Source organism: Cebus imitator, unplaced genomic scaffold (assembly GCF_001604975.1).
Source record: "Cebus imitator isolate Cc_AM_T3 unplaced genomic scaffold, Cebus_imitator-1.0 Scaffold603, whole genome shotgun sequence".
NCBI classification, from domain to species: domain Eukaryota; kingdom Metazoa; phylum Chordata; class Mammalia; order Primates; family Cebidae; genus Cebus; species Cebus imitator.
The window spans coordinates 385,891-413,838 of NW_016107918.1; the positions used below are offsets into that span (position 1 = coordinate 385,891).

The 27,948-nt window shown below is 42.1% G+C and overlaps 1 protein-coding gene across 7 annotated transcripts in view; it reads right to left on the minus strand.

Annotated features, from left to right (window-relative positions):
- FAT1 (FAT atypical cadherin 1) overlaps positions 1-27,948 on the minus strand; it is a 142,324-nt gene that overhangs the window by 68,969 nt on the left and 45,407 nt on the right. For all 7 annotated transcript variants that reach the window (XM_017516784.1, XM_017516780.1, XM_037734320.1 and 4 more), the window contains exon 3: positions 9,978-10,292. In XM_017516784.1, coding sequence (XP_017372273.1) covers positions 9,978-10,292 — 315 coding nt within the window. The remainder of the gene's footprint in view (positions 1-9,977; positions 10,293-27,948) is intronic.

Below are 27,948 nucleotides of genomic sequence, written 5' to 3' on the forward strand. Positions count from 1 at the left end.
GGGTTTCACCATGTTGACCAGGATGGTCTCGATCTCTTGACCTCGTGATCCACCCACCTCGGCCTCCCAAAGTGCTGGGATTACAGGCTTGAGCCACCATGCCCGGCCTGGGGAGTCAATTTTTACTTCAGAAATATAAGTCTATCCCTTCAAAAGAATTTAAAAAACTAACAACCAACAAAATTGTTTAACTAGTCCCACCAATAAATACATCAACTCATCAGGCGTCAGGAAACCACAGCTAACTTGTTTCTGTGTGGTTGGCTAGTGAAAAATGACTTTTAACATTTTTAAATGGTTGAAAAAAAAAACTTTTGTGATATGAAAAGGAAAGAAAATTCAAATTTTATTGAATTCATTTATTTTACTTATAAAGTTTTATTGGAACACAGCCGTGCTCACTCATTTCTGTAACATCTACAGCAGCTTTTGGGCTACAGTGACAAGGCTGGCTCGTGTGGGAGACTGTGTGGCCCTTTGCACAGTTTAATGACCCTGCAGTACATGGTTCGCGAAACTAAACACTAGTTCATTAAACACCTCGTGTTACTGAAAAGCTGCCCATTTGTGGTCTGACGGTACCACAGAAATAAGAAAAGCCTGAGAAGCCACTGTTATATGATACAGAATCCCTCAATACAAAGAGTAGATGAGAGACAGAAAAACTGGCTCCACAACCATATTCACATCCAAACACGAAGGCACAGGGCCTGACAGCGGCACCGTGTACCACCAAGGCGCGGCTGCCGGGACATTCACATGCGGCCTGACCTCCAGTGGCTCTAACCTCTATGAAGTCACAATTATCTACAAAATGAAGAAAATGTAAACAAGGAACACAGCAGACTACAGGTATCTGTAGTCACCAACTCACAGGGCTCCTGGAAATGTGAAGTCTGTGGAGGCTGCTCGAATGGATGAGACACAGCTGTCAATGTTCCTCTGACTCCTAACGGAAGTTCTGTTCCAGCCCTATCCAAAAGTGGTGTGCCAAGATGCAGCAGACGGGTGGAAGAGCAGTAGGAAAAAAGACTTGTGAGAGTAAGACGGAACGTGGGAAAAGAAGGAAAATTAGGCTTTGCGGGTTTCCCCTGGGCTGTCTCCTTCAAGCTCAGCTCTCCAAGGGAGCAGGCATGAGACAGCTGATGGAAATCTGCTCAAAGAGAATGAACCAGCAGGACCAACAAGATTCTAACAGTGCAATGTGCTTCACCATAATGAGACGCGATTTTGAGAAAGGATCACCCTCCAGAATACATGGAATTTGTCTCTACAGGTTGGGCATGGGGCTCATGCCTGTAATCACACTTTGGGAGGCCAAGACAGGACTATCTGAGATAAGAAATTGGAGACCAGCCCGACCAATATGGTGACACCCCTGCCTCTACAAAGAATATAAAACCTAGCTGGGTGTGGTGGTGCATGACTGTGGTCCCAGCTACCCAGGAGGCTGAGAAAGAACAAACTTGGGCCCAGGAGTTCCAGGCTGTGTGAGCCACGACTGCACCACTGCACTCCAGCCTGGATGACAGGGTGAGACCCTGTCTTGAAAAAAAAAAATGTCACTCTACAGGACTGATGAAGGAAGACGTAAGAAACAGTAAGCTGAAACAAACTCAAAACACAAAACCTCCGTGAAGATTCACTATTTATCAAATGAGATTTTTATGGTATATACATACTGAATTTTGTACTATATGATCTCATTACCTATTTAAAGTCTCAAGTAGACAGAAATACATGCAGCAGCTATCAAAGAGCCTAAACCCTTTAAAGATGCACTTATAGACACACAGAAATCACAAACACAAACATATGCATATATTCAAAGAGGATGCCCTATATCATTACCTACTAAACTTTTCTGATAAATTTATTTTTAGTCATAAATAAATTCTTTATTGTCTTTGTCCTCAAAGAGGAAGATGAATGAGAAAAGGTAAAAAGTAAACATTGATTAGGTAAAATCAGTAGATCAGTGAAATGGAGAGTGAAAGGTACATGGATATGCACATACGTTCCTATAATCGTGTGGCAAATTCATTGGTAACCATAAAAAGGTGATTTTTTGTTTTTTTTTTTTTTTTTTTTTTTTTTTTTTTTTTTTAAACAAAGTCCTGCTCTGTCGCCCAGGCTGGAGGGCAGCGGCACCATCTCCACTCCCTGCAACCTCCGCCTGTCTTCATCTTCACTCGGTGTTCTGCCTGTGTGAATGTCTGTCTCTAAGCTTCCCCTCCCGCCCTGTTTTTTCTTTTTTGCGACGGAGTCTCGTTCTTGTTCTAGGCTGGAGTGCAGTGCAGCAATCTTGGCTCACTGCAACCTCCGCCTCCTGGGTTCAAGTGATTCTCGTGCTTCAGCCTCCCGATTAGCTAGGACTACACATGCACCACCACACCTGGCTAATTTTTGTTTCTTAGTAGAGAAGTGGTTTCGCCATGTTGGCCAGGCTGCTCTCAAACTCCTGACCTCAAGTGGTCTACCAGCCTCAGCCTCCCAAAGTGCTGGGATTACAGGCGTGAACCTCCATGCCCGGCCAAGGTGATCTTAAAAGCATCTACAACTGTTACAGAAAAACCCAAGATGCATATCCACGTGCACGGTATGCAATCTGTGTAAAAAAGATGAGAAAAAAGCCAACATAGTCTTTTTTGCTTGTATACAAGTGAAAGAAAACGCAAACATTAGTTGCCCCTAAGTAGTAGATTTTACTATTCACATTTGGTGAGGCAACAGATGCGGAATGATGGTGAAAGACAGTTTGTCACTTCCCGAGAGGAGGCCATGCCTCCCCCAGTGGACGTGGACAAGGACAAGCTGGACCACACAGCGTGGTTCTGCAGGTGGGAGGAACCAGGACAGCCTGACTGAGGGTCTCACAGAAAGGCTAGGGTAAGGCGGGGCACACACGCAGAGGACTGGCTCTGGGGCACAGCTGTCCCCAGTTGTCCAGCACTGGCTCTGAGATGACTTGGGCATGACACGGGCAGTGCTGCGGAGTAAGACTCTGGACTGGTCGGCTTACGAATGAAAGGCACAGTCCGGCACCAGCCATCTGCCAACCCGAGTCCTGGAAGGGGCAGTCCTTCCCCAGTCCGTGAGGGCCGAGATACCACGAGAGAAAACCATTAACATACCAAGGAGGGAGCTGAGAGTCCGGAGAGCTGGGTGAAAGTAAAACTTCAGTGGGTGTCTTTTTGTGCCTTTTGAATGTTGTGCCGTGTGACCGCGTGGCCTATTTAAAACAGGTGATCGAGCTTATGAGGTGTGCTACCCACACGTGCGTACGCATCACAAACACACATCTGCCTTCCGGTCCTGCTGAGCAGAGTGGACTGACGGTGAACAGCTCTCTGCGGAAGGAGGACTGAGGGGTGCCATTCGGCTACTGGTACAATACAACAGCACGATTTGGGAGGGACAGAAAGTGCCTCTGTCCCTGTATTTCCACAAACTCCAGAAACACATGTGGGACATTGCTAAGTTTCCACTTAAACCTAGACATTCAGTTTCTACTCCTTAAAGACACAAAAACGCTGGTTAAGAAGATTCGCTGCTTATTAAAGATGTTTACAGTACATACATATTGATGGCACTTCTAAACTTAAAAAAACATCTTTTTTCTGATTTAAAACCAATAGCTGGCCTTCCACTTCTAATAAGGGGATCAGATGCATGCTTCAACATAAAACCATGTAGAGGAGACAAAATAAATGCACTGAAGGTTTATAGAATGCTGGACGTCAGGCAAAGAAAGGCCGTGTCCCCGGGAGACAGAAAGAGACGAGGGGAAGCTTTTGATCGCACCAGCTTACTGCCTTGAGACAGTTTCCAGGCAGTGAGGCGCTCCTATGTGAAGTCCAACAGACGTGGCGTATCTATGCACATAAGGACTTGCCCTCAATGCTCACAGCAGCTTTATTTACAAACAGCCAAAAACTGGCAACAATGCAAATGCCTATCAACAGGTGAGTGGATAAACAAATTATAATATATTTACACAAAGGACATACAGCAGTGAAAGGAAATATAGTACTGATACGCACTAAAACATGCATAAATCTCAAAATAAACATGCCAAGTGTAAGAAGCCTTATCAAAAAGAGTATGTGCCGTGTGAGTTCGTTAATATAAAATTCTAGGAAATGCAAACTATTATTTAGTAATGGACAGCAGCCGGCAGTTATCTGGAGACGGAGGTGGGAGGGGTGGGAGGCGTGTGGAGACCTTTGGGAATAATGGGTGCATTCATTGCCTGATAGTGGTGACACTTTCTCAGGTGTAAAAGCCATGTCAAAGCTTATCAAATTGCAGGCTTTAAATATGCAGTTTGCTCTAAGTCAATTACACCTCAAGAAAGCTTTTTAAAAATAAAGAGCAATACTTGGTTTGTAGCAAAAACTTGAAAAATACCAAACACACAGATAAGACAGTAAGACTGTGGTCTCTTCTAAAGCATGCCCGTGTCTAAAAGTAACACTTCAAAATTATTAACAAATGCCGACTGTAAGTTGTGTATCAACTCCTCCAAGTTCAAAGCAATAGCTTTAAGAAAACTCTGGACAAGGGTGGCGTCGATTTCCTGAGGCTGTCTGTGGATAATGAGACTTAGAAGCTCACGCTGGCCCCCTTTGTTCAGGACCCCGTTTCTTCTCTGTCCCTGGCATATCACAAAGCTTGATGCTTTTGTTTGCAGGCGCTGGGGCTGCCAAGGCTCCAACAATCTGAATTCTATGCTCTTGCCTCTCTTCCACCTTGATCAAGCACGCAACTTACAAGCAGCAAATTTACCCTAACTGATCATGGACACAGTCAAACATAAAATGTTATAAAAATGAGCGATGTCAACAGAAGTGTATCTATCACAAAAGGAAAATGGATATGGTCTTCCACTTGCATGTTCTGAAAATGAAAACCGCCGCCACACGACTTATAAACAATACAGTAAGAGCGGTCTGAAATGCAGAAAGACAGTGCTTGGCACCATCATCAAGCACAAAAACCTTGAAGAGAAAAAGCATTCAAAAAAGTTCACTCAGACTTGTCATTTAGAGCACAGAATTCGTAAGAGCACTCACTAAACCCACTCCAGGGAAGGATTTTGGTTGTGGCTTTTAAAATACTGCGTTATACTAGGACAAAAGGAGAAGCAGAAAAAGGTCATATAGAGGTGTCTTCCTCTTTTCCAAAAAGGCTTCTAGGGAGGTCACTTTGAGGGAAGGTGGTTCTCTTTCTGGGTCTACAAGGAGGTGTAGTTCTAAGGGCAAGAACTTCCCAGTGCCAGGCCCCTTCCCGTGCGCCTCCATCCAGGAGACTTAATTATTTCTGTTTTAATTTTCGAGGGTGTAGGGGAAAAAAATCAAAGGTCAATCACTCTGGTAGAAGTTTAAAGGAACTCTTCTCACTGGCCCGGGGGCTTGCAGAAGGTGGGAATTCCTCCCAGGTTACAAGTCCCCGCCTCCCTCCTCTGGGCGGATTTCCCCCGTGGGGTCCCCTCCCACTCTCGAGGAAGCTGCTCTTCCCCTCCTGGATTCCATACTTGGGTCCCCATCCACACTTTTCAGGGAAGACTTTCTCATTCTTTTCTATCTCCTTTTTCTCTTTCTCTGCCTAAATAAATCACTTTCTGCAAAAACTTTTTGGGGTCTGGTATTTACTTTACGAGCGTCCCGGGCCCGGTGTGGTCCCCTCTCCCATTCTTCGGTGAGTGAGAGACCAAGAGCCTGGAAAGACGTCCTCTCAGGGGAGCTAAGCGCTCCCCTGCACCCCAAAACCCAGCAATAATTTAAGTTTACCCAACATGTTGCAAGGCACTGATACTGACTCTCAAAAAGAGGTCACTTTCATTCATAAAAATAACGAATATTCTCTTTAGCCCTTATTCTAGTGCTCAGGCTTTCCATCAAGTGTAGCTGTCTCCCATACATTCATTTCCTGGTCTCAAACTCACCACTCCTTCAAACTGTCCCCAACGTGAAAACATCTCCCACCTCCTCTCCACCAGTCTACTGCTGCCACCTTCGATCCGCCCCGTCACCGTTCCAAGGCCCTCATCTTCCCAGTCACACCCCCGTCTGTTTCCTTCCTCCACCACACCTGTGACAGCCTGTGCCACACGGCTGCACACACACATTCCTCTTTCTTACGTCCCTTTTGTAGACCTCAAACTTGCAAAGAATAGAGTCCGGTGAATAAATACAGCCATGCACTGCGTGACAACATTTCAGTTAACCGCAGACCGCATATACAATCAAACCGCATATACAACCGTGGTTGCGGAAGATTAATACCGTATTTGTACTGCACCTTTTCTACATTTAGATATGTTAAGATACACAAATGTGTTACAAGTGCCTGCAGTGTTCAGGCTATCCCACACAGCCTGGGTGTGCAGCAGGCTAGACCATCTAGGTTTGGGTAAGTACACTGCATGCTGCCCACACGATGACAAAATCGCCTGATAACACATTTCTCAAAATGCATCCCTGGCATGCAACAACGCATGACTGCACTTGATGCATAAACAAATGCTTTAAACAATGTCTCTGCAGCCCGATGAACATGGAGGATAATCACCAGGGTCCCAGATGGATGTTTCCCACTAAGAAACAAGCAGGCCCGCTTTATTCTATCAAATTTGTTTATCCAAAGGCACAAATTTATCAATCTGCTAGAATCTTGATTGTCCTACACAAGCAGAGCAGCTGTAACACCTGCAGGTGGAGCGGCCGTGGCACCTGTCCCGGGAGCGACTCCGGGGGCTCCTGCACGCTACACACGGAAGCCTTACCAGAAGTCCAGGAACACCACGAATCACCTGGGAGTCTGCTCTCCCCAAGACCCCAGAGGGAAAGCCTCACTCTGGCCCAGATCTCTTGATTTCCAGCCCAGTGATTTTCTGGCCCAGCCATTAATCATTAAGAAACATGATTTAGCGTCTCCAGGTGGAGAGATGGGTCAGTAAGTCACAAGCACTTTTTCCCATCAGACAGACTTTCGTCAGCTTTCACAATCAAGGGCCACCATGACGCTGACCTACCTGTGAAAACTCAGTCTGCTTTAAAGGTTGTGAGAAGATAAGGCACGTGCGCTTTGGGCGCTGAGGGTCACACCCCAGTTTTCTGCTGAGTTGCAGAAAGAGAATCATCTAGAAACAGATCTTATGAAGCTATATTTACCGTATTATTTAGTAGCGCCCATGCTAAAACATGGCTGTTTCTTCATCTTCCACAACTTTAGGCGGTCTATGGAATGCTGAGACGTCCTTGCTAACCATATAGTTCTTTAACACGCTTCACAATAAATACTGCTGTGTGCCAACGACAGTATCCTCCCCTATGACCGGACTTCCACTCATAAAAACAGAAAGCCTCTGTGTACACGTGAATGACTGTCCTGCTGCCCTGCCAGTGGAATGCGTGTGCCCCCATCGGGGCTGAGCGCTGGCTGCGGACACCTGGAGAGGGTTTATTCCTGCTGACGGTAACAGCACAGAGCTCTCTGCAAACATCTTTTCTTAAGTGTTGTCAGAATAGAGAGATTTAAAAGGGAGAGGCAATGTCATATGAATCATGACATCGCAGCAGCAGCATCATTTCTGAGCCCCAGGAAGAACCAAGGGCTTTCACGGCTCCCACAGCAACGCCAGGCTACCTAAGCTCCTTAGTTCCTCTCTCCTCCTACCCTCACTGATGTTTTATGCCCAGGCCCATGCCACGTGCTCAGATACCCAAAAGGACATTTGTTGCCTGCTCATCTATCTCTTCGCAGAGGACTTAATCTAATCTAAAAAAGAGACAGAAGACAGAATAATGAAAATACTGCTTAGTCAAATTCATCAAACAAATGAACACAGGGGTAGTTTCTGATCTTGAATTACCACCTGTGATCCGACACATACGTGCGTTTGGGGGAGGGGTGCACATTTGATTCGGTCCATGGTTCCTGGCTCCTAAGTCCCACAGCCCTTGTTAGTCTTTTGTTATGAAGTCACAGCACTGTTTGCCTCAGGAAACAAAACCTCTGTCTGGACCACGTGCCCCTCTCCTTTCACCTGCCAAGGCAGCCCGCCAATCTGACTGTGGGTCATGAGCCCCTCATTCCAGACAGGGACCCGCTCCCTACCCCGGAGGTGGAAACGCTGCAGAGAGAAGCCAAGAGGACTCTCAAGAGACGGGCCTTTGTCAGCCACGTGTTGACATGGCTGTCCATGCGGCAATCATGCCTAGGCAGCGAAGTCTCCATAAAAGGCTCAAGAAAGCAGGGTTCAGAGCTTCTGGACGCTGAACGCGTGGAGGCTGACGGGAAGGTGAACAAGAACTCACCCAGGTGCTGGGAGGGTGGCAGCCCCTCCCCCAGCTCCACTGGAACAGAAGTGCCCATGCGTGGGACCCTGGCAGACCCTGCCCAGTGTATCTCTTCATCTGGCTGTTCACTTGTTCGCTTACATCCTTTTAAATCTCCTTTGTAATAAACAGGTAAATGGAAGTGTTTCCCTGAGTTCTGTGACCAGCTCTAATAAATTAATAGAACCCAAATAGAGGTCACGGGAATCCTAACCTGGCGCTGGCGGGAAGTTTCGGAGGCCTGGGCTTGTAACTGGTGGGAAGAAGGGAACAATCTTGGGAAGTGAGCCCTTCACCTGCAGACTCTGCGACTGTCTCCAGGTAAAAAGGTCAGAACTGAATTACAGGACACCCCAGGTGTCCACTGCTTGGTGTGCAGGGATCTTCCCCCAACCCTCCAAAACACACTTGTCCACAGAAGTCTTCTGTGGTGATGACTGCTGCAGTTTGAAGGGGATAGGAAAAAATCTCTTTGAGTGTTTGTTTTTGTTCACACATTATCTCCATCAAGGCTTTTACTTCTAGATTTCTCTCTCTCAAGGTCTGGGACCGCCACTGGAGAGGCAAACTTTCTAGGGTTCTAATTCATCTTCACAGTTCTTATAGAGTTCTGACTTTCTTCTCTTATGTTTGACAATGCCTTCTAATTTTTCAGCACTTAGTTCTTAGATCTTTTACTTTATTTCACAAGAAAAGAAGGGTGAATGTAGTTATCACTTGTGCAGTAAAGGAGCAAAGATTAGACGTTTATAAAAATTTTGGAGGAGGATGTTGAGGTCAAAGAGCTATCTTCTTAGAAGCAGGGGAGTCAGTCACAGGCAACAATGGAAAAAAAGTTAGAAGCAAAAGGCCGGCCGGGCGCAGTGGCTCATGTCTGTAACCTCAGCACTTTGGGAGGCCAAGGCGGGTGGCTCTCGAGGTCAGGAGTTCAACACCAGCCTGGCCAAGATGGTGAAACTCTGTCTCTACTAAAAATACAAAAATTAGCCAGGCATGGTGGCACATGCCTGTAATCTCAGCTACTCAGGAGGCTGAGGCAGGGAACTGCTTGAATCTGGGGGCGGAGGTGCAGCGAGAGCACGCCATTGCACTCCAGCCTGGGCAACAGAGCAAGACTCTGTCTCAAAAAAAAAGCAAAAGGCCTGGGGTGTCACTTCCAATCAGAAAACCATCTAATTCCAATCCCTTACCACTCGCAGATAGAGCACTGCTCTTTGGGAAAAACTCAAAACATTAAAAAACTAGTGAACTGTGAAATAAACTTTCAATATTCTTCACAAAAAGCCAGCTCAGGACAATTCAAAATCTTAGCAGCAGTAGAATTTTCTGTAAGTTTAAGATATATCACTAACTCAGGAGCTCTTATTGAAATAACAATGTGTGCTTTTTAACCTGAAAGTGAAACCCTACTAATGAGCAAAACTGTAAAACAGCTTTATAAAAGCAAACTCAAAGTTAAAAAAGGACATTTAGGCTACATTCTCATCCAAAATACAGGCTTATTTTGAATAATTCAAAAGGTAAACAATTTATCAAAAAACAAAAGTATGTAACAGACAAAAATGCTAATTCCTAGTTTTTCCCCTATCAGAAGAGCGGAAGATGAACGCTTCAAACAATGGTATTCACACATACCTGTTTTAGGATGTATTGAAAAGAAGCCTTGTGGATTTCCACTTGTAATCTTGTACGTGAGCTTGTCATTAGAGCTCGAGTCTGGATCAAATGCCTCGATCTGGACCACAGACACATCTTTCGGAGAGTTTTCCATGATTTCCGGGTAATAAACCGGCTCTGATGTCTGTGGGGAATTGTCATTGACATCCTCCACCTCTATGTAGATCTCTATAAACGATGAAAGAGGAACAACGCCCTGATCGGTTGCGAAGACCGTCAGCCAATAATGGGAGGTGGATTCACGGTCCAGTCGATCTGAAGTCTCTATGACACCTAGAGAGAAAAAAGAAAAACGTAAAGTAGCACGTCCACAAACAAAACTGCCATTGGGAGAAAGTGTCAACAAGTCCAGCTCACTGAGGGCTTCACCTGCCTCTTACCAGTTGTGTAACTTTGAGCAAGTTAACTAGCCTTTCTGTGCCTCAGTTTCCCATCTTCTAAAATGGAGATAATAATAGTATGTTCAACTAAACTAACATGCATACAATGATTAGAACACTTGGCATATAATATAGGCGATGAAAGTTTTTTTTTTTTTTTTTTTTTTTTTTTTTTTTTTTTTTTTTTTTTTTTTTTTTTTTTTTTTTTTTTTTGAGACGGAGTTTCACTCTTGTTACCCAGGCTGGAGTGCAATGGCGCGATCTCGGCTCACCGCAACCTCCGCCTCCTGGGTTCAGGCAATTCTCCTGCCTCAGCCTCCTGAGTAGCTGGGATTACAGGCATGCGCCACCATGCCCAGCTGATTTTTTGTATTTTTAGTAGAGACCGGGTTTCACCATGTTGACCAGGATGGTCTCGATCTCTTGACCTCGTGATCCACCCGCCTCGGCCTCCCAAAGTGCTGGGATTACAGGCGTGAACCACCGCGCCCGGCCCCGAAAGTATTTGTTATTAGAATTAGGGTCAGGCACCACATGGAACACTTTTAAAATATTCTCTCACTGAAGTCTCAAAACAGGTGAGCACTGAGGGATGATCTAATGGCCCAACACTTCATCCTTCCATTGGTGAAATTTACGGTTTGTTGAGAGATGTGCTGACTTTCCTGGAGGCTACTCAGGACACCGGGGACAGCAGCAGAACCATGGCCCAGATCTGAGACCCCACAGCCCCACACCCCCACGTCTCACACTGCATCCCTGCGCTGGCCACTGACTAAGGAAAAAGGCAGGAGCAGCATCCTCCGGACAGCCTGGTCTGCACACACACCCCTTCTCACAGCGGCTGAGGAGGAAAGTGTGGCCCTCAAAGTCCACAACAAGGGGCTGCTCAGGCCTCCTGCGCGTTGATGTCCTTTTCTTTCTTTCAATCGCCTCAAACACATGGAAAGACAACCAGTGTGCTACAAAAATATAAACTCTCTAACTACACTGTAAACTCCAAAAGGGCAGAGGCCACATCATTCTCAAATACCAGTACCCCAGCACCTGACACGAAGCACAATAATATATTAAATAATTATCTTAAACAGGGTTGGTATAGAAAGTCCTCAACTGGGATCCACACTAGGATTCATTTCTTAATAAGTAAACTAGCAAGAGATGAAATTGTATGATTACAAAGAAGAGGGTTACAGTATCTGTAATGTTTTGGTCCAACCACTGAAACCAGTCAAAACTTCATGCCAGGATTTACCTCCTCTCAGGACAAGGAGTAGAAATATCCATTTCTCTTTGACAAGTCCCACCTTTTATTCAATGGTGTAATCTCGCCCTTCGTCTACCAAAAACACGCCACAGCACTTTTCCTCATACATTGATCAGTCTGACCTAATGATACTTTTAAGAGTTCTACACCATGGTACAGGCTGGACGCTGGAAATGATGAAGCTCTAGAATCACTAAAGTTTCCCTTTAAACGTAAAATACTATGAGAAAGATAACAAATTACCAACTTCACCTATGCTCAGCAATGTAACATTCGGTTGAGAAAAATACATTGTTGTAATTCATTGATCACACAAATTTAAATATTAACTCATTTGAGGTTAATATCAGAAAAACTCACTTGTTAAATGGATGATAATTATATCTAACAGGATATTATATCCCAAAAGGACTTACAGCTTAAAAATATAAAACTTAGGCTGGGTGCGCTGGCTCACGCCTGTAATCCCAGCATTTGGAAGGCCAAGGCAGACAGATCACGAGGTCAGGAGTTCGAGACCAGCCTGGCCAACACAGTGAAACCCTGTCTCTACTAAAAATACAAAATATTAGCTGGGCTTGGTGGTGGACACCTGTAATTCTGCTGAGGCAGAAGAATCACTTGAACCCAGGAGCTGGAGGTTGCAGTGAGCCCAGATCGTGCCACTGCACTCCAGCCTGGGTGACAGAGTGAGACTCCATCTCAAAAAAAAAAAAAGAAAACTTAGGTAAATAAAATGTGAAATTATAAAACGAATCTTTATTGACATTCAAAAGCAGTACAATTGCTTCATTAATTCATACTGAACCTTCAGAAAGGGTATCTCATACTGCTTCCAGAAACATGGAAGAGCCTCAGAACCAAATACAAAGGAGCTCACTGGTCCCCCATACAGCAGACAACTGAAGATGAACTAAACAAGTTTCCCTTTTTCTCTAACCCAAGCATAATCTACGCACACTCACTCCGTCTGCTAAATCAGTAAAATTCTATCTGTCTGTAGGCTCAAATAATAACCTTTCCCAGTTTCTCTTCTTCATCACATCTATCCACAGAAACGAAGACGTCAGGGGATAACAGAATGTTCTCTCCAGGAGGATTACACATTAACAAAATGTACACAGCTCCTCCTGTTTGCCGCCACTTCATTAAAATCCAGCGAAATTCACCTGACAGGTGAAGTATTATTAGAAAATTGCAAGAAGGCAGGTACATTGTGCTTTCACCCAGCTCTTTGGAGTTCTAATCCTCCAATAATTCATGCTTCTATCTTCTGTTTTAAAACGTGCCCCTCTAAATGTGACATACAGGCATTTAAAAACAGTGATAATTACCGTGTTTACTAAATGCCAGGCCCTATGGTAAGTGTCTTACATGCATTATCTTAATAATCTTTACATCCAGCCTGCCTTGATCGCTGATGCTATTAACTCCATTTCACTGATGAAAAACTCAGATTTAGAGAGATGGAGGAACTTTCTCGGGGTCACAGTAAACGGCAGATCTGCAGTGTGGATACCACATACCTCTGACTTCAGTGTCAGCATTTCCTTGTTACTCCTATGGCTGTTATGACAAAAGGCTAAACAAGACTTCATGTGGTAATTTGGGAAAGATGAGTCAAACTTCATAGTTCATCTATCTGCTAGTATTCAGCAGGAATGTATTAATGTTCACTCACACACAACAGCTTTCTCTAATCTCAAGGGAAAAAAGAAATATAAAAAGGAAATATATCACCATGACATCTGAGATCTGCAACCACAGACAGAAACAGCTACGATTTCCCATCGTGCCCTATTTCTAGGAGTGGTCTCTGCCTACCCCACCAGCTTCATTGCCAGGGGTGGGGGGCAACTGAGTCCATCAGGAGGGGATTGTCAGAGTCCCTGGTAATCTATAGATATTAATAAAGGTTAGGAGTGAGGCAACAAACTGGCTCTATTCAAATATGGGAAAAAACTAGGATTGTGTAATTAGCAATTAAAATAGTAAGTCTGAATGAGTGAGACGTCAGATATTCTATTTCACGAGTTCATGACTGTGTACTTCCATAATGCTTGTTGTGACTGCTGAAATATGCTTCTGCTTCGATGTATTGTAATTAGTGCCTCTTTGTAAGATAAAAAATTATTTCATACAACATATGGAGAACTGTAAAATAAATTTCAACTCCCAAAGGGAAAGGAGGGCACGCCGAAGAATCCCATCTTCTAACCAAATCCTCAGATCCCTTGGTGTAATGTAGTGTACACCAATTACATCACTAGATGCTTTACATGCATTAAATCACTGACAGAACATGGAAGTTGCATGATTTTCATCCTAAAATCATGTATACATGAGTAAAGAGAAGCTTAGATCAACTAAGAAACTTGCTTAAGCCCTGGGGTGATTAGGAAACACGACAGGGTCAACAGCTCACTGGTGGGACCCGGAGCTGAGCCAGGCAGTCTGACTCCAGACCCGTGGGGTGTGCTGTCGTCACTGTCAATCAACAGCAATCCTGTCGGACACCAAGGGTGCTGGGGACCTGTGGGGCTACGACCATGGGGAAAGGCCACAGGCAGCTGCCCAGTGTGGAAATAAGGGTCTTCCTCACGCATGCAGGACAACGGAAGGGAGAGGATCTGAGGACTCTGCTCAGAGTTTTGGGGTTCAGCATCTAAACACAGAAAACCTTCGTATATGCACTAAGTGGGTACAAGGAAGCCTTAGGCATGCCAAGTTATTTTGTTTTCGGCTTTTTAATCTGTCAACCCAGTTGCAAGATACACGCCTCAAGAGCCCCAGGCAGAAGCTTCTAAAGTGGGTGGACAGCGCTAACCCGAGATCTCTAGGCCAAAGCCCTGAAGCTTCCCATCCTGAAGGGAGGGCAGAACGAAGGTCCAGGACGGCCGGGGAGGAGTCCAGCCAATGTGCAGAGAAAGGCCAGTGGCAGAGGTAGCCTTCGCCACCACAGAATCAACAGCCAGACTGGGAACGCCTTCAAAACTCTCCAGTTCAACTCCCTTGTTCTTAAAGGACATTGAAACGATCTGTCCACCTCCAAGAAGCTCAACAGGTGGGGTTCAGGATAGAGTGAAGAACCTTCTTAATCAGGGGTTCATCACGATTCAAACCATTCTTTAAGGGAGTCCTGGTTTCTGCAGGGACCGACACGCCAGCTGTCTCCAGGTCGGACCCGAAGCTGCCGTGACTCGTTGTCACTATTAGCTCCTGTCGCCACACTCCATCATCCTTTCACCAGATCTTCCTGAAGCCACAGGTGGCACTTACAGATTACAGACTGACTTCTTCTTGCAATGTTAGCAGTTACCTCAATTCCATAAAGAGAAACAGATTTTCGAATTTCCATCATGAAACTTCTAATTAGACTTCTAACTGGTGCCTTAAACACAGTGAAAAACAAAAATAAAAAAACTCAAGGCTCCTAGCTGTCACTGGATACGAATCAGAGAGTGGCTGTTCTCAGACCTCCATCCCAGGCCGTTTCTCTTAACCCAGTCGACCAGCAACATTCAGTAAGAACTTTTTTAGATAGTGGGTTATGAACTCTCCCTAGAGACAAACGGAACCAACACAAACTATAGTTTTTACAGATATCTTTCTATTTGCACATATTCACCACCTCATCTTTCTGGGCACCTACGTATGTGCACCCCCAAACTCTCCTCTGTGGTCTCCCTCCCCCTCTCGGGGCTCCCTCCCTTCCACCTTTCTAAAAGCAAACACAGCAAGCAGCCAGAAGGCCTGGGCCCTGGCTGTGGGGGTGGCGGTGCAGCCCAGGCCTTCCTGATTCCCTCCAGCCAGAGGCCAAGAGCATCAAAGCTGTGATAGGGGTGACAGGGAGACTCGCCACTCCCATCAGGAGGGTGCCCTGCTCACGCAGTCAGAGCTGTCGTGACGCCGCTGCGTCATGCTTTGACGCAAATCTGGAGCACAGAAGACAGGCCTGGACAGGCTTGTTACGTATGCCACTCAGCAGCGCCATCAAAAATCACTCCTTTACCTGAAAGAAGCATTACAGAAGGAATAAATGCCTAGCCTTCCAACCTCAAGAATACAATGAAGTTGTTAATAACCTGAAAAATCTGAAAGAAGCCGGAAATTTGCAGTGATTAACTAAGAATATTTATCATTCCAAACATACTCTCCAGGATTTCAAAACCGCCACCAGATGTCACTATGGAAACTCATTTTAAACATGCATACAGTGGAAGAACTATATTGAAGGGGGGAAACTGTAATTTCCAAAGAGCTTGACCAATATGGTTGGAAAGACAGCTCACAGCAAAATTTCTTTATGGAAGGATTCATTAATGTCCACTTACTTAATTAAACAGATATTGATATTGTCTTCCCACAGCCTGATTAGTCAAAGGTTATAGGGCTGCTCCAATAAATGGTCCAAAAGTAAATCACGGTTTCCAATAATAGCTCTTAGCTCCAGCCACTGCCAGCGGCTGCTGCTGTTAAGGAATACTGTCCTTGATAAGGAAAGGCCAGCATTCCCTCCAGCCCACAAAGGGGGAGCAGGGTGCTTGCAACACAGTAATTTTTAAAGCAAAAAGTTACAGCTATGATGTTTGCCAAAAATAATTTAACTGATTCAAATTCCCATGGCCACAGAATATCTTTCCTCCTAGAATTTTCCTATTTTCTTTGTTTAACAGGCCTTGGCCCCCAGTCAAGCCTTAATGCCAAAGCTTTCAACAAAGCCTTGTTAATTCTGATTCTTCAGCTACCCAGCTCAAAAATACTTAAAATCAGCAAGGACCCAGCAACATAATGCTACTCTCCTTTCTGACATAAATATATCGCATACATAATTTTTTAAACTTTTCACACAATTGCTTAAGGCAGTAATTGTATTAAAAGCTGCCTTATTCAATCACAAGAAAAACTTAAACATGAGATATGATTTTGATGATATTTTCCATACAAGCAACAATAGACTAGAATCTCTTTTCTCCAATTCAATGTCCTCATAAACAGAGTAACTCTTTTGAAAGTAAGCATTTTCCCAAATATAAAAACAGTACTTAAAAAGAATAGACATACCATCAACACACCAGAGATCTAATATCAGTATTTCTACAATTAATCTATAAACGGCTATTCAATTTTTCCTGCTAATTACGCAAAGATTGACATCTCAGAATTGTCATATTAAATGTTAATCGCTGAAAGACATCAATTCTTCTTTAAAATTAAATTTTACAGCTGAGTGGCAGTGACTCACACCTATAATCCCAACACTTTGGGAGGCCAAGGAGGGCAGATCACAAGGTCAGGAGATCAAGACTAGCGTGACCAACATGGTGAAACCTTGTCTGTATTAAAAATGGAAAAAAATTAGCCAGGCATGGTGGCACGCACCTGTAGTCCCAGCTACTCTGGAGGCTGAGGCAGGAGAATGACTTGAACCTGGGAGGTGGAGGTTGCAGTGAGCCAAGATCGCACCACTGCACTCCAGCCTGGGCAACAGAGTGAGGCTCCCTCTCCAAAAAAAAAAAAAAAAAATTAAAATTTCCTATTAGAATGCAAACTTTTTTTTTTTTTTTTGAGACGGAGTTTCGCTCTTGTTACCCAGGCTGGAGTGCAATGGCGCGATCTCGGCTCACCGCAACCTCCGCCTCCTGGGTTCGGGCAATTCTCCTGCCCCAGCCTCCTGAGTCACTGGGATTACAGGCACGCGCCACCATGCCCAGCTAATTTTATGTATTTTTAGTAGAGACGGGGTTTCACTGTGTTGACCAGGATGGTCTCGATCTCTTGACCTCATGATCCACCCGCCTCGGCCTCCCACAGTGCTGGGATTACAGGCTTGAGCCACCGTGCCCGGCCAGAATGCAAACTTTTTAAGGACAAAGAATTGTTACGTGTTTGGTTCAAGCCAGGTCAATAGTGAGTGCTTAATAAGCAGATATTAAAAAAGGATGTCTATTAGAAATAAGGAAAGGATGAGAAACAGTCACAGCCAAGAGGAGCCCAGAGAGATATAACTAGATGTCATGCGGGAGCCTGGGCCACAGAAGGCACCTGAGGGAAGAACTAGGAAAATCTGCAGCTAGAAACAATGTACCAGTGTTGATTCTTTAACTGTAACATCTTCCACAGGACGTCAGATGCCAACAACAGAAGAAGGCAGGACAGGGTGCAGGGAGTGAGGTGAGAACTCTACTTTCTGCTTGATTTTTCTGCAATGCTTTATTTTTTTTTTAAAAAAAAAAGGGTGTCTATAACAGCTCATAATACGTAGATTGTTTCCATCCTTCAATTAAAAACGCTTTTGAACTTACCTGTTTTTACTCTTATTTTCATTCAACACTGGATTTAGACTGATAATGTTAATATTTCCACATCCGAATGATACCTTGAGAGCGCCCAATGTGTGTATAAGAAACTTTACATGCCGAAGGCTAAAGATTTAAATAATAATCTAATTCAAAATATAAACTGCTGTAAATCAAGATTACTTATTTTGCCTACTATGTACAAAGAAAAGCTGTAAAACGAGTTTAATATAAAAAACAACAGGTCTGCCATTTAGCCTCTCTTTAAAATAACTCTACCAGTTTGACATGTAGTATTATCTCAGATATCAAAACCTTTGACTTCTATTAGAAACAACACAGTAGATCGTGTGTGTGTGTTAAATACGCATCTAACGTTCTTGCTTCTGCCATCAGTAGGCAAAGGTATGTTACTACTGTGGACTAAAGCAGAGGAAGAAAAGAAACGGGCAGGTCTTCTGGGATGAAGGCATTTAAGATTCTAAAATGGTGATTCAGTCTACTTGCTGAGCGAATGACACAGAGGAAACGCTCTCAAAACTAAAGTCAACATTTCTCACTTTCCTTTCACCTGAAGTTTACAACCTACTACTATTTACTTCACTGGTGTTGCTTATTATAAAACACAAAGAAGATGTAAAGACCAATGTTTAATGGTTTATTTTGCAGAGGAAGAACAAAAAGGAGTTCCAGTACTTTCAAAAACAGAATGTTCTATGTGTGAATAGGTATGTTAATAATTAAAATTTTTATGGCTAGAGACCCCTTGTATAAATATTTTATGCTTTTGTAAATTAAAAAAATAAGACAAAATAAGTGAAAGCAGTCAACTAAGAAGCATCCCTCATGGGCCAACCAACCTGCTGGACAGCATACTAGCAGACTTTAGATACCTCTCTGCCCCCCACTTACAGATAAAAATGCAGTAAATCATGTGTAATTTCTCTCTCTCCAGTTTAACTGAACCCATGTTACTGACTACCATGACCTAATCTTTAAAAATCAGTGCTGTGCCATGAGGGGCATTTTGTGAGAAGCCATTTGTATTTTGAGCACAGTCAGTGGCCTGATAATGATTGATGGTGATGGCAATGTGATAACAGCATATATGCATTCCTCATGATACTGCAGAGAAGAACTCACTGTACATCAACTCATTCACTCCTTACAGCAACCCTAAGAAGTAGGCAACATTATCATATCCTATTTCACAGAGAGGAAACTGAGACAGTACCAGCAACCTGCCCAAAGTCACACAGCTCAGTAGCGGGGAACTGGGATTCAACCCTAAAAGTCAGGTTCCAGACAAACGTACTAGATGTTTTGGAGTTCCTGGCTGCCCCTCAACTGGAGGGAAGATTAAGGGGCAACTGAGTACAACCTGCAAATTTCACCAGAGAAGTTGTGACTTGAATGCAATCCAGAAACGTAGTTGCCAGATGCTGTTTTCCCAACATTTGAAAACCTGGGCTAAAGTGAGTTTCATCGTATCAGGAGGGAAGAGGAATGAATAGGCTTCATAGACGATGCTACACACACAGCTTTAAACAAGACAACAGTATATTAATTCCACAAAAGAATGTCAGTGATACAGAAATTGAAAAATATAAATGCATAAAAGTATATAAAATACAATGTTATTGCTGCTCAGAAAAACTTTAAACACATATACAATTATATGTGCAGAGAAAAAAGATCTGAAATAAACAAGGTGATGAGATAAAATCAATCCAGTGAATAGAAACTTTTTTAATCTGTAAATTCTCTAACGATAGATTTAAAAATCTGTATTTAAAATGTATACAATAAAAAGTCAAATAAAGCAATACCTGCAGTCCAATATCAGAAGGTTTTATGTGTAAAATCTTCCTGTTTTATTTTTCTGTAAATATCTTAGATGTACTTTCACTTTTAAGTATTTCTATTTCATTGAATCTGAGATGTATGACAACGGACATTCTGGAAGCTTCGATAACACGCAAGTATTTATGTTATGTAACTACTTACAAAGCACTAGGTCTAGGAAATTCTGTAATCACACTGCCCAGAGTTAGGTCATAAGTTAATGATAAAAGGAAAAGCAAAAACCCAACTGTCACTGTTTGCATTATTTAGATTGCCTATTCAATCGTTTAAATTAAAACATAAACCTATCAATTCTTTTAATTAAAAGTGCTGCAATAACTTTAAAATTAGCTGAGGAAACTTTCTGACTTGCAAACATACTAAAACATATTATTAATTAAATGCATAATCAGATTTTAAGCATCATGTTTCAAGCCCAGGGATTTCTTTAGCTCTGCAAAGAGTCATTCCCAGGGCAAGCTCCGCTAAACCATGTTGTCCTGCTTTGTTGAGGAATGATTCCAAGTTCCGATTTCCCTGTCAGAATCATTAATACTATTAATGACAGCTTTTGCGGATAAGCTCTCCTTTTAAAGAGGATCATCCCTGGGTATCAAAACTTATCATCTGGATATCTTTTAATTGGATAAAACTACATACACAAGACAGCCTCTGGAGGCACTAAGGTAGAGAGGATATATTTAACCTGCCAATGGCAATGTTTCTAGAAGTTTGTTTCAAATTTTAGAACATGTACAATTTCAGTGTTGATTACTCTTCCCAGCTTATACTGACTGGATGCAGAGTTAGCAAAAGCTTCCATATGCCATATGGCTTAATCTTCACAATTCATCTGTTAGCTCAGTGGTCTTTCCTCATTTTCCATATTCAGAAGCAGAGGCTTAAGGCTCAAAAGTCACTGGTCTACAGTTATCTACCCATCATCATAACGGTAATAAATTAACCACTGAATTAATGCATTACCTTACCAGTTAGTTGTCTTACTGCTTTGCATCTAATAACTGTGGCCTGAAAAGTAGCTGAGAAGCCAGAACCTCAAACCTGGCTGACTGGCGCCAGAGCCCACACATAAAGCCACAGGGCACTGTCTCTATGGGATGCAGAGCTGTGATTCAACCGCCAGGTCTGACTCTCATCAATCAACCACATTTAGTGGAAAAACAGTCAGCACATCAACCAAGGTGCACTCGCCTGTGGTGGGAGGAGTGACGTAACAAATTATAACTCAACTAAAGGAAGGCCAAACAGACCCCTGCACAAAGTTCAAGAACTCCATGTCACCAGATCCATTTAGGACAGAAAAGAAAAAAGGGATATAAAAAGAAGAATCCAACACTGATCTATATTTAGGAAGTTACTGTGTTTATCATATCATCTTTCTGTATGAAAATCCAACAAGGTACAGTGCTTCACGCCTGTAATCCCAAAACTTTGGAAGGCTGAAGGGGGTAGATCACTTGAGGTCAGGAGTTTGAGACCAGCCTGGGCAACGAGGTAAAACCTCATCCTTATAAAAAATACAGAAATTAGCCAAGCACGGTGGCAGATACCTGTAGTCCCAGCTACCTGGGTGCCTGAGGCAGAAGGGTCAGTTAAGCCTGGTAGGTCAAGGTTGCAGTGAGCTGAGATTGTGCTTGTATACTCAAGTCTGGGCAACAGAGTGATACCTTGTCTCAAAAAAAGAAAAAGAAAAAAAATGCATAGGCTAAATATATACTAGAAATACACTAGGTATAAGTAGGTATACGGCATTACACTAATAGTACTGAATATCATTGTGAGAATATCATAACTGAGTCTTAAACATTGTTATTAACAATATGGTACATCTAGAGTTCTAAACTGTAAATCAGCTGTAAAAGTTTTGTGGCAGATCAATACCGACGTTTTAAGGAACACCCCTCTTTAGGAAAGGAATCTCATTAAAAACAAAAAAAGCTACCGAGGTGTGGTGATGCTCCCTGTGGTCCCATAGCTACTCTGGAGGCTGAGGCAGGAGCACCACTGGGGCCCCAGGAGTTGGGAGACTGCAGCGAGCTCTGACCGCACCACTGCACTCCACCTTTAGCAACAGTGAGATCCTGTCTTAAGAAAAAACACAGCCAGATGTAGGGGCTCATGTCTGTAATTTCACCACTTTGCACGCTAGGAGTTCCAGGTGGGAGGATCACTTGAGCCCAGGAGTTTCAGACCAGACTGGGCAACATGGCAAAACCCTGTCCCTAGTAAAAATAAATAAATAAATAAATAGCCAACCATGGGAGGTCAATGCTGCAGTGAACTGTAATCGTGCGCTCGCTCGCTCTCTCTCTCTCTCTCTCTCTCTCTCTCACTCACACAAACACACACATTTTAATAAAATGTACCTTATAATATCCTCTTCATCAACAAGGGATTAATGTTGTTTGTTTGTACTGGCTTGGATCTTAATCTGGAACCTGGCATTATTGATTTACACCTGTTTTAATTCATTCAACACAGAATGAGTTCCTACCACGTGCCAGGAATGCTACAAGGTGCAAAAGAAACAAGAAGAAGAGCAAGAAGGGGTATTGCAAGAAGACAGTTAAATAAAAGAGAAACTTACTGCTTGGACCAGCAGGGAGAGAAGGAAAAGAAAAGGCACCTGTTTGAGAAGGGAAACATAGTATTTTAGGAAGTAGGTACTTCAATAATTATTTTCCATTAATTGTGTAAGTATCTCTTATGCAAATGCCAAATAAAATCTCTTCTTAAGTTATGTGTTCCTGCTTGCATTTTACAATGCAACATGTAATAAAGTGATTTTAAAAGTAAAAATGTCAATTCACTTTGTGAAAAAGGGAAACAGGACACACAAGAAAAATGGTGAGTTACATGGATGAGTGAATTTTACCTTCTTCCTGTTAATATTTTCTAATTTTTCTAGAAGAAACATATATGCATTACATAAAAATATTTTTAAACCGACGTGTATAAAGGGTTAACCTAAAGTATATGAGGAAAACTTAAGGAATTTCAGAAATGCAAAAGCAACCTTTAAAAGTTAAGAGTGACTTACAGGTTTTCATAGGCTGAGTAACAACTGACTAAAGCACTTGTACTGCAAAGTGTGTCCCAGCGTGAAGACAAGGCACTATTCAGTGATTAAAATGTCAGTTGAAATGACTAAGCCACAAGCCAAACTCCTTAAAGCACTCCCTTGCTAAAGAAGGAATGGAATGAGATTCCTTCTGCTACAGTCAAGTACCATGCGGGTCACTGCATAAACACAGCGCTCTCCAAAGAGACAGTTGTCTCTGGAGTCCTAGAATGCACACAGCTGGTAGAAGAGCCAGGTCTCCTGTTTCCTAGGTTTTTTTAGGCACCGGTAAACAAATTATAAATACAGAAAACCACAACTAGTGCTCTCAAAATAAAACCTAAGAATCATATGCGATTCAGTTCTACAAAACGGAAGGTGTTTTTTACATGAACTGAAATGCCAAGCGAAGCAAATAAAAGTCGCGTTGACTTTTGGTCCCTGTGGTCACGGACTGTATGTATAAACTGCCCCCTTGCCATCCATTCCCAAGTAGCATTTTCCTTTACTGCGGCCTCTACTTATATAAAATTTTTTAAAACTTTTTTTTCGGCCGGGCGCGGTGGCTCAAGCCTGTAATCCCAGCACTTTGGGAGGCCGAGGCAGGTGGATCACGAGGTCAAGAGATCGAGACCATCCTGGTCAACATGGTGAAACCCCGTCTGTACTAAAAATACAAAAAATGAGCTGGGCATGGTGGTGCGTGCCTGTAATCCCAGCTACTCAGGAGGCTGAGGCAGGAGAATTGCCCGAACCCGGGAGGCGGAGGTTGCAGTGAGCCGAGATCGCGCCATTGCACTCCAGCCTGGGTAACAAGAGCGAAACTCCGTCCCAAAAAAAAAAAAACAAACAAACAAAAAACTTTCTTTTCTATTAAATTTTATTTCAACCACAAAGTAGCTCTTAAATTTTAATTCAAATCGTTGAACTTCAAAAATTGCAAACTGAAGATGAACTATTTACAAGCAATATTCAGCTATTTCTAATACCCAATTTGCTGCCAGATCCAAAATCTATAAGAACTCAGAAACTGAAGTTAGGTCAAGCTAACTTAATCGCGAAGTGATTCACTGACACCGGTAACCCAGGAGAAATTTCAGGTATGCCCTTTTATGCTAACACTTCATATTAAATCAAACACTCCTATCTAATAATCTAAATGCAAGGCAAGATTTGATGTTAAACCTTACTAAGAATCTTTGTTAAGGCAAAACATCAATTTGTAAATGCATATAATCCTGTAACTCACCTGTTTTTTAAATTCAGACTTTTTTTTTATGAAGAACGGTGTAACATACTTATATAACTGAAGACTTCTAATTTTATACATTTTTCTGAAATCATGAAAGAAAGGGTCCATCTGTATGTATCAGGATTCTAAATTTGAGAGGTAAGCAATCAAAACTCAACGAACTTCCTCCAAAACCCAGTATATCCTCACAAACTGAATAATCATAAACAAGATTTCCTGGTGGTAACTGTGAGGCAGGCAAATGAAGTATCTAATCTGCACTATTTCAAGCAAACAGGAAACGAACCTCATAAAGTACTCCGAAACAGAATTAAAACAGGTGGAAAACGGATTACTGCTAATTCATCAGTTTAGAGACTATGAAGACATAATTCTTACTGGAGACATTAAAAGGCTACACAGGAATAGATTATCAAGTCTCAAATAACTGTCATGTGTCTATGTTACTAAAAATTAAAGCAAATAATTGAAACAAGAAAAAATGAAAAATAGGGAATCACTGCAGTAGCTCTTTTTTCATCTCTGCCTGTAACTTACTCTGAGAGCAAAGTTTGTTAATTAAGAGAGCTGTTCTTTAACAAAATAATAATAAACATTTCATTTGAAAGTGACATTGTCTTCTTTAATACTGTTAATAAAGTGATAGCAGAAGATGCAGAGTATTAAAATAAACATCACAGGGTATCAAGCTGTTCTAGGTGTTTGAAAAGTGTTTACACAAATTAACCACTAGAAAAAACAAATTCAAAAATATACAAATGTTCATTATAACATACTAGTTGTAATTAACTATTAGGGTGGTTACTAAAATATATGTCTCAGGGAAGATAAAAATATAAATAAATAGCTAGGCGCAGTGGTTCATGCCTGTAATCCCAGCACTCTGGAAGGCCATCTAGTAGGGTCCTTGAGCCCGGGAGTTGGAGGCCAGCCTGGCCTATTTTATTAATTTATCATAATATAGTAATAAATATATACCTTATAAATTAATGTAACAGAACATTATAGAATACGTAATACAGACATATATTCCATTATCACTTTATTGTATACATTTATAGATATATAAATATATTACATATATTATCAATATTGTTTATTGATATTATAACATTAGGTATTACATATTATGTTAATATATTACTTTTATATAGATATTATATACATAAATACATATACATAGGCCTGCACATAGGAAGTTACAGGCGCATGGTGAAGCTGTGGAGAAATACGAAGGCTTTTACACAGTTGGCAGAAGGACAACGTGGCGATTCCTCAAGGATCTAAACCCAGAAATGCCATTTGTCCCAGCAGTCCCATTGCTGGGTATAAACCCAAAGGAATATTAATCGTTCTCCTGGATTAAAACTGCCTGTTTCTTCAGCAATTTATGAGAGAAGTGGTGAAGCAATCGTATATTTTTTTTCATTTATTTTACTGCAGTAGTTAGTTTGCTGTAACAGGCTATTTATTAAAATCTGAAACTCAAAAACTTTTTTAAAAGGTGCCATCTAAACAACCACTTCATAATTTTACAAATTCTCAAGTGCCCATAATTCACAGACCCAGTAAACTAACCTGTTTACTGTTAACTATACCCATTAATAGAAGATAATAAATATTTTCCAATGCTTTCATTACGTAATTAGAAAAGGGAAAAATCCCAACATTACTGTAAATTTAGGGCCTCAGTTATTTTAACCTAATATTGAAGAAATTTTAAAGATACTCACTTGATAAGCCTATTTTGAAATAATGGTGGCATATGCATGGCTTTAATTATTGTCTTTAAAAAAGAAATACAATTTAACAGACTAACCTAATCTGTTCAAGAGAAGGGACATACAAAGAGGTCCTACTATTTCTTCAGGAAGATAAAACTAACAGATTCTAGTAATGCAGCACATAACATAACCATGAAAGCTGACTGTGACCGAATTTCTCATTGCTGACGCCACCATGAAAACACTGAACGGGCTTTCATTACACACCATCATTTCCGTAAGGTTTCTCTCCCTAGGCACCACTGTCCCCCTACCCCTCTGGAAGGGAAGAAAAACACTCCCAAATACCTTTACAAAGGCACACGTGGCAGGCAGGTGACCTCCATGAACACCACCTCATCAAGTCCCAAGACCAATGTAAGTTCTAAAGCATGGCTTTTGGTTGTCTTAAATGATCAAACCGAAGAATCAGAAAAGAGCAAGAGTTAAAAGAGCAATAAAGATTATCTAGTGCACCCCTCTATAACTTTACAGATAAGGAAGCCAAGCTCCAGAGAATAAATGACTTCACAGGTGAGCAGGTTGCAGAGCCTGAATCAACCAAGTCTCAAACCTACATTCGAGAGTAGCCCCTACTAGAGAGGTGCATGCCTGCATTAATCCGAATCTCACAGGACTGAAATCGGTTTTTCTGAGTGGTAAGGGAAATGACTAACATTAGGAAAAGCAAGAGTCAATGATATGATCTCAAAGTCAACGATATGCCAACAAAATTCTAAGCAAGTTTAAAAACTAATTGGCCCTACCTTACCATGATACCAATGACTTTGAATCACTAGTCAAGAGTATTACTGAATTATTTCAGAATTGGAGAGGGAAACAAGAGTGAATGTAGGTTTTATTCTCAAAGTCTGTTACTTTAAAGTAATGGTCTTTGTGCAATATCATCAATTATCCTTACAGCATGCCTGTTAACTGTCCTGACTCAGCACTTTAATAAATACGTGACCAGCAATGTATTACACCTCTCTATATTTACTATTCATACCGATATTATTCCTCTTGTTTAAAAGTGGGGCTATGGGTTGTAAGAATTATTATAACAATAAAGGTATTTAATCTATAGTCTGTTTTGATGTTTGAGAAAATAAAGCAAAACCAAGATTTAGAAAGATTCTTAAAGAGGTATAACACCTAGGCCAGGCACAGTGGCTCACACCTGAAATCCCAGCACTTTAGGAGGCCAGGGCAGGCAGATCACAAGATCAGGAGATCGAGACCATCCTAGCTAACATAAGGAAACCGCGTCTCTACTAAAAATGCAAAAAATTAGCTGGGCGTGGTGTCGTGCACCTGTAGTCTCAGCTACTCAGGAGGCTGAGGCAGGAGAATCCCTTGAACCCGGGAGGCAAAGGTTGCAGTGAGCCGAGATCACGCCACTGCACTCCAGCCTGGCGACAGAGCGAGACTCCGTCTCTAAGCAAAATGAAAAACAAACAAACAAACAAGAGGTATGACACCTTAATCCCCAACCTCTGTATTTACAAGGATGCTGTTACTCAAGACAGAAACAGAAACCACGTTATTATGGAAGGTGCTGTTCAGAACAGAACTTAGAATCACTCAGAGTAAAGACCAGGTGACTATCACGTATCAAGACAAGGGACCGGCATTAGCAGTGCTCTCCAGTAAAATACATACATACGTGCAGCACAAAGGAAATTTAGAATACTGTAGCAACGCTGTTCACTGAGACACATAAACGAATTATTTCAACCGACAGTATAAAAAATATTTAATGTGCACAGTATGCATCAATACCGTGGAAGTGGCAGGCCATAAACTCTCCCTCCAGCCTAAAATAAAGAGCTATTTTTATAAAACATTTCAAAGTTTCATTTGAAATACCAAATGATAATAAAATCTAGGAACAATCAAATCAGGAATGTCCAGGACAGGACAAAGAAAGGAACATGAGTCCAACTTTGCCCCTGTGACCACCTTTCCCCACTTACTTTCATCTCATTTTGTCACAACTAGTTTTTCAGAAGTGGTTACAGATTTACAAGTACAGACTAAC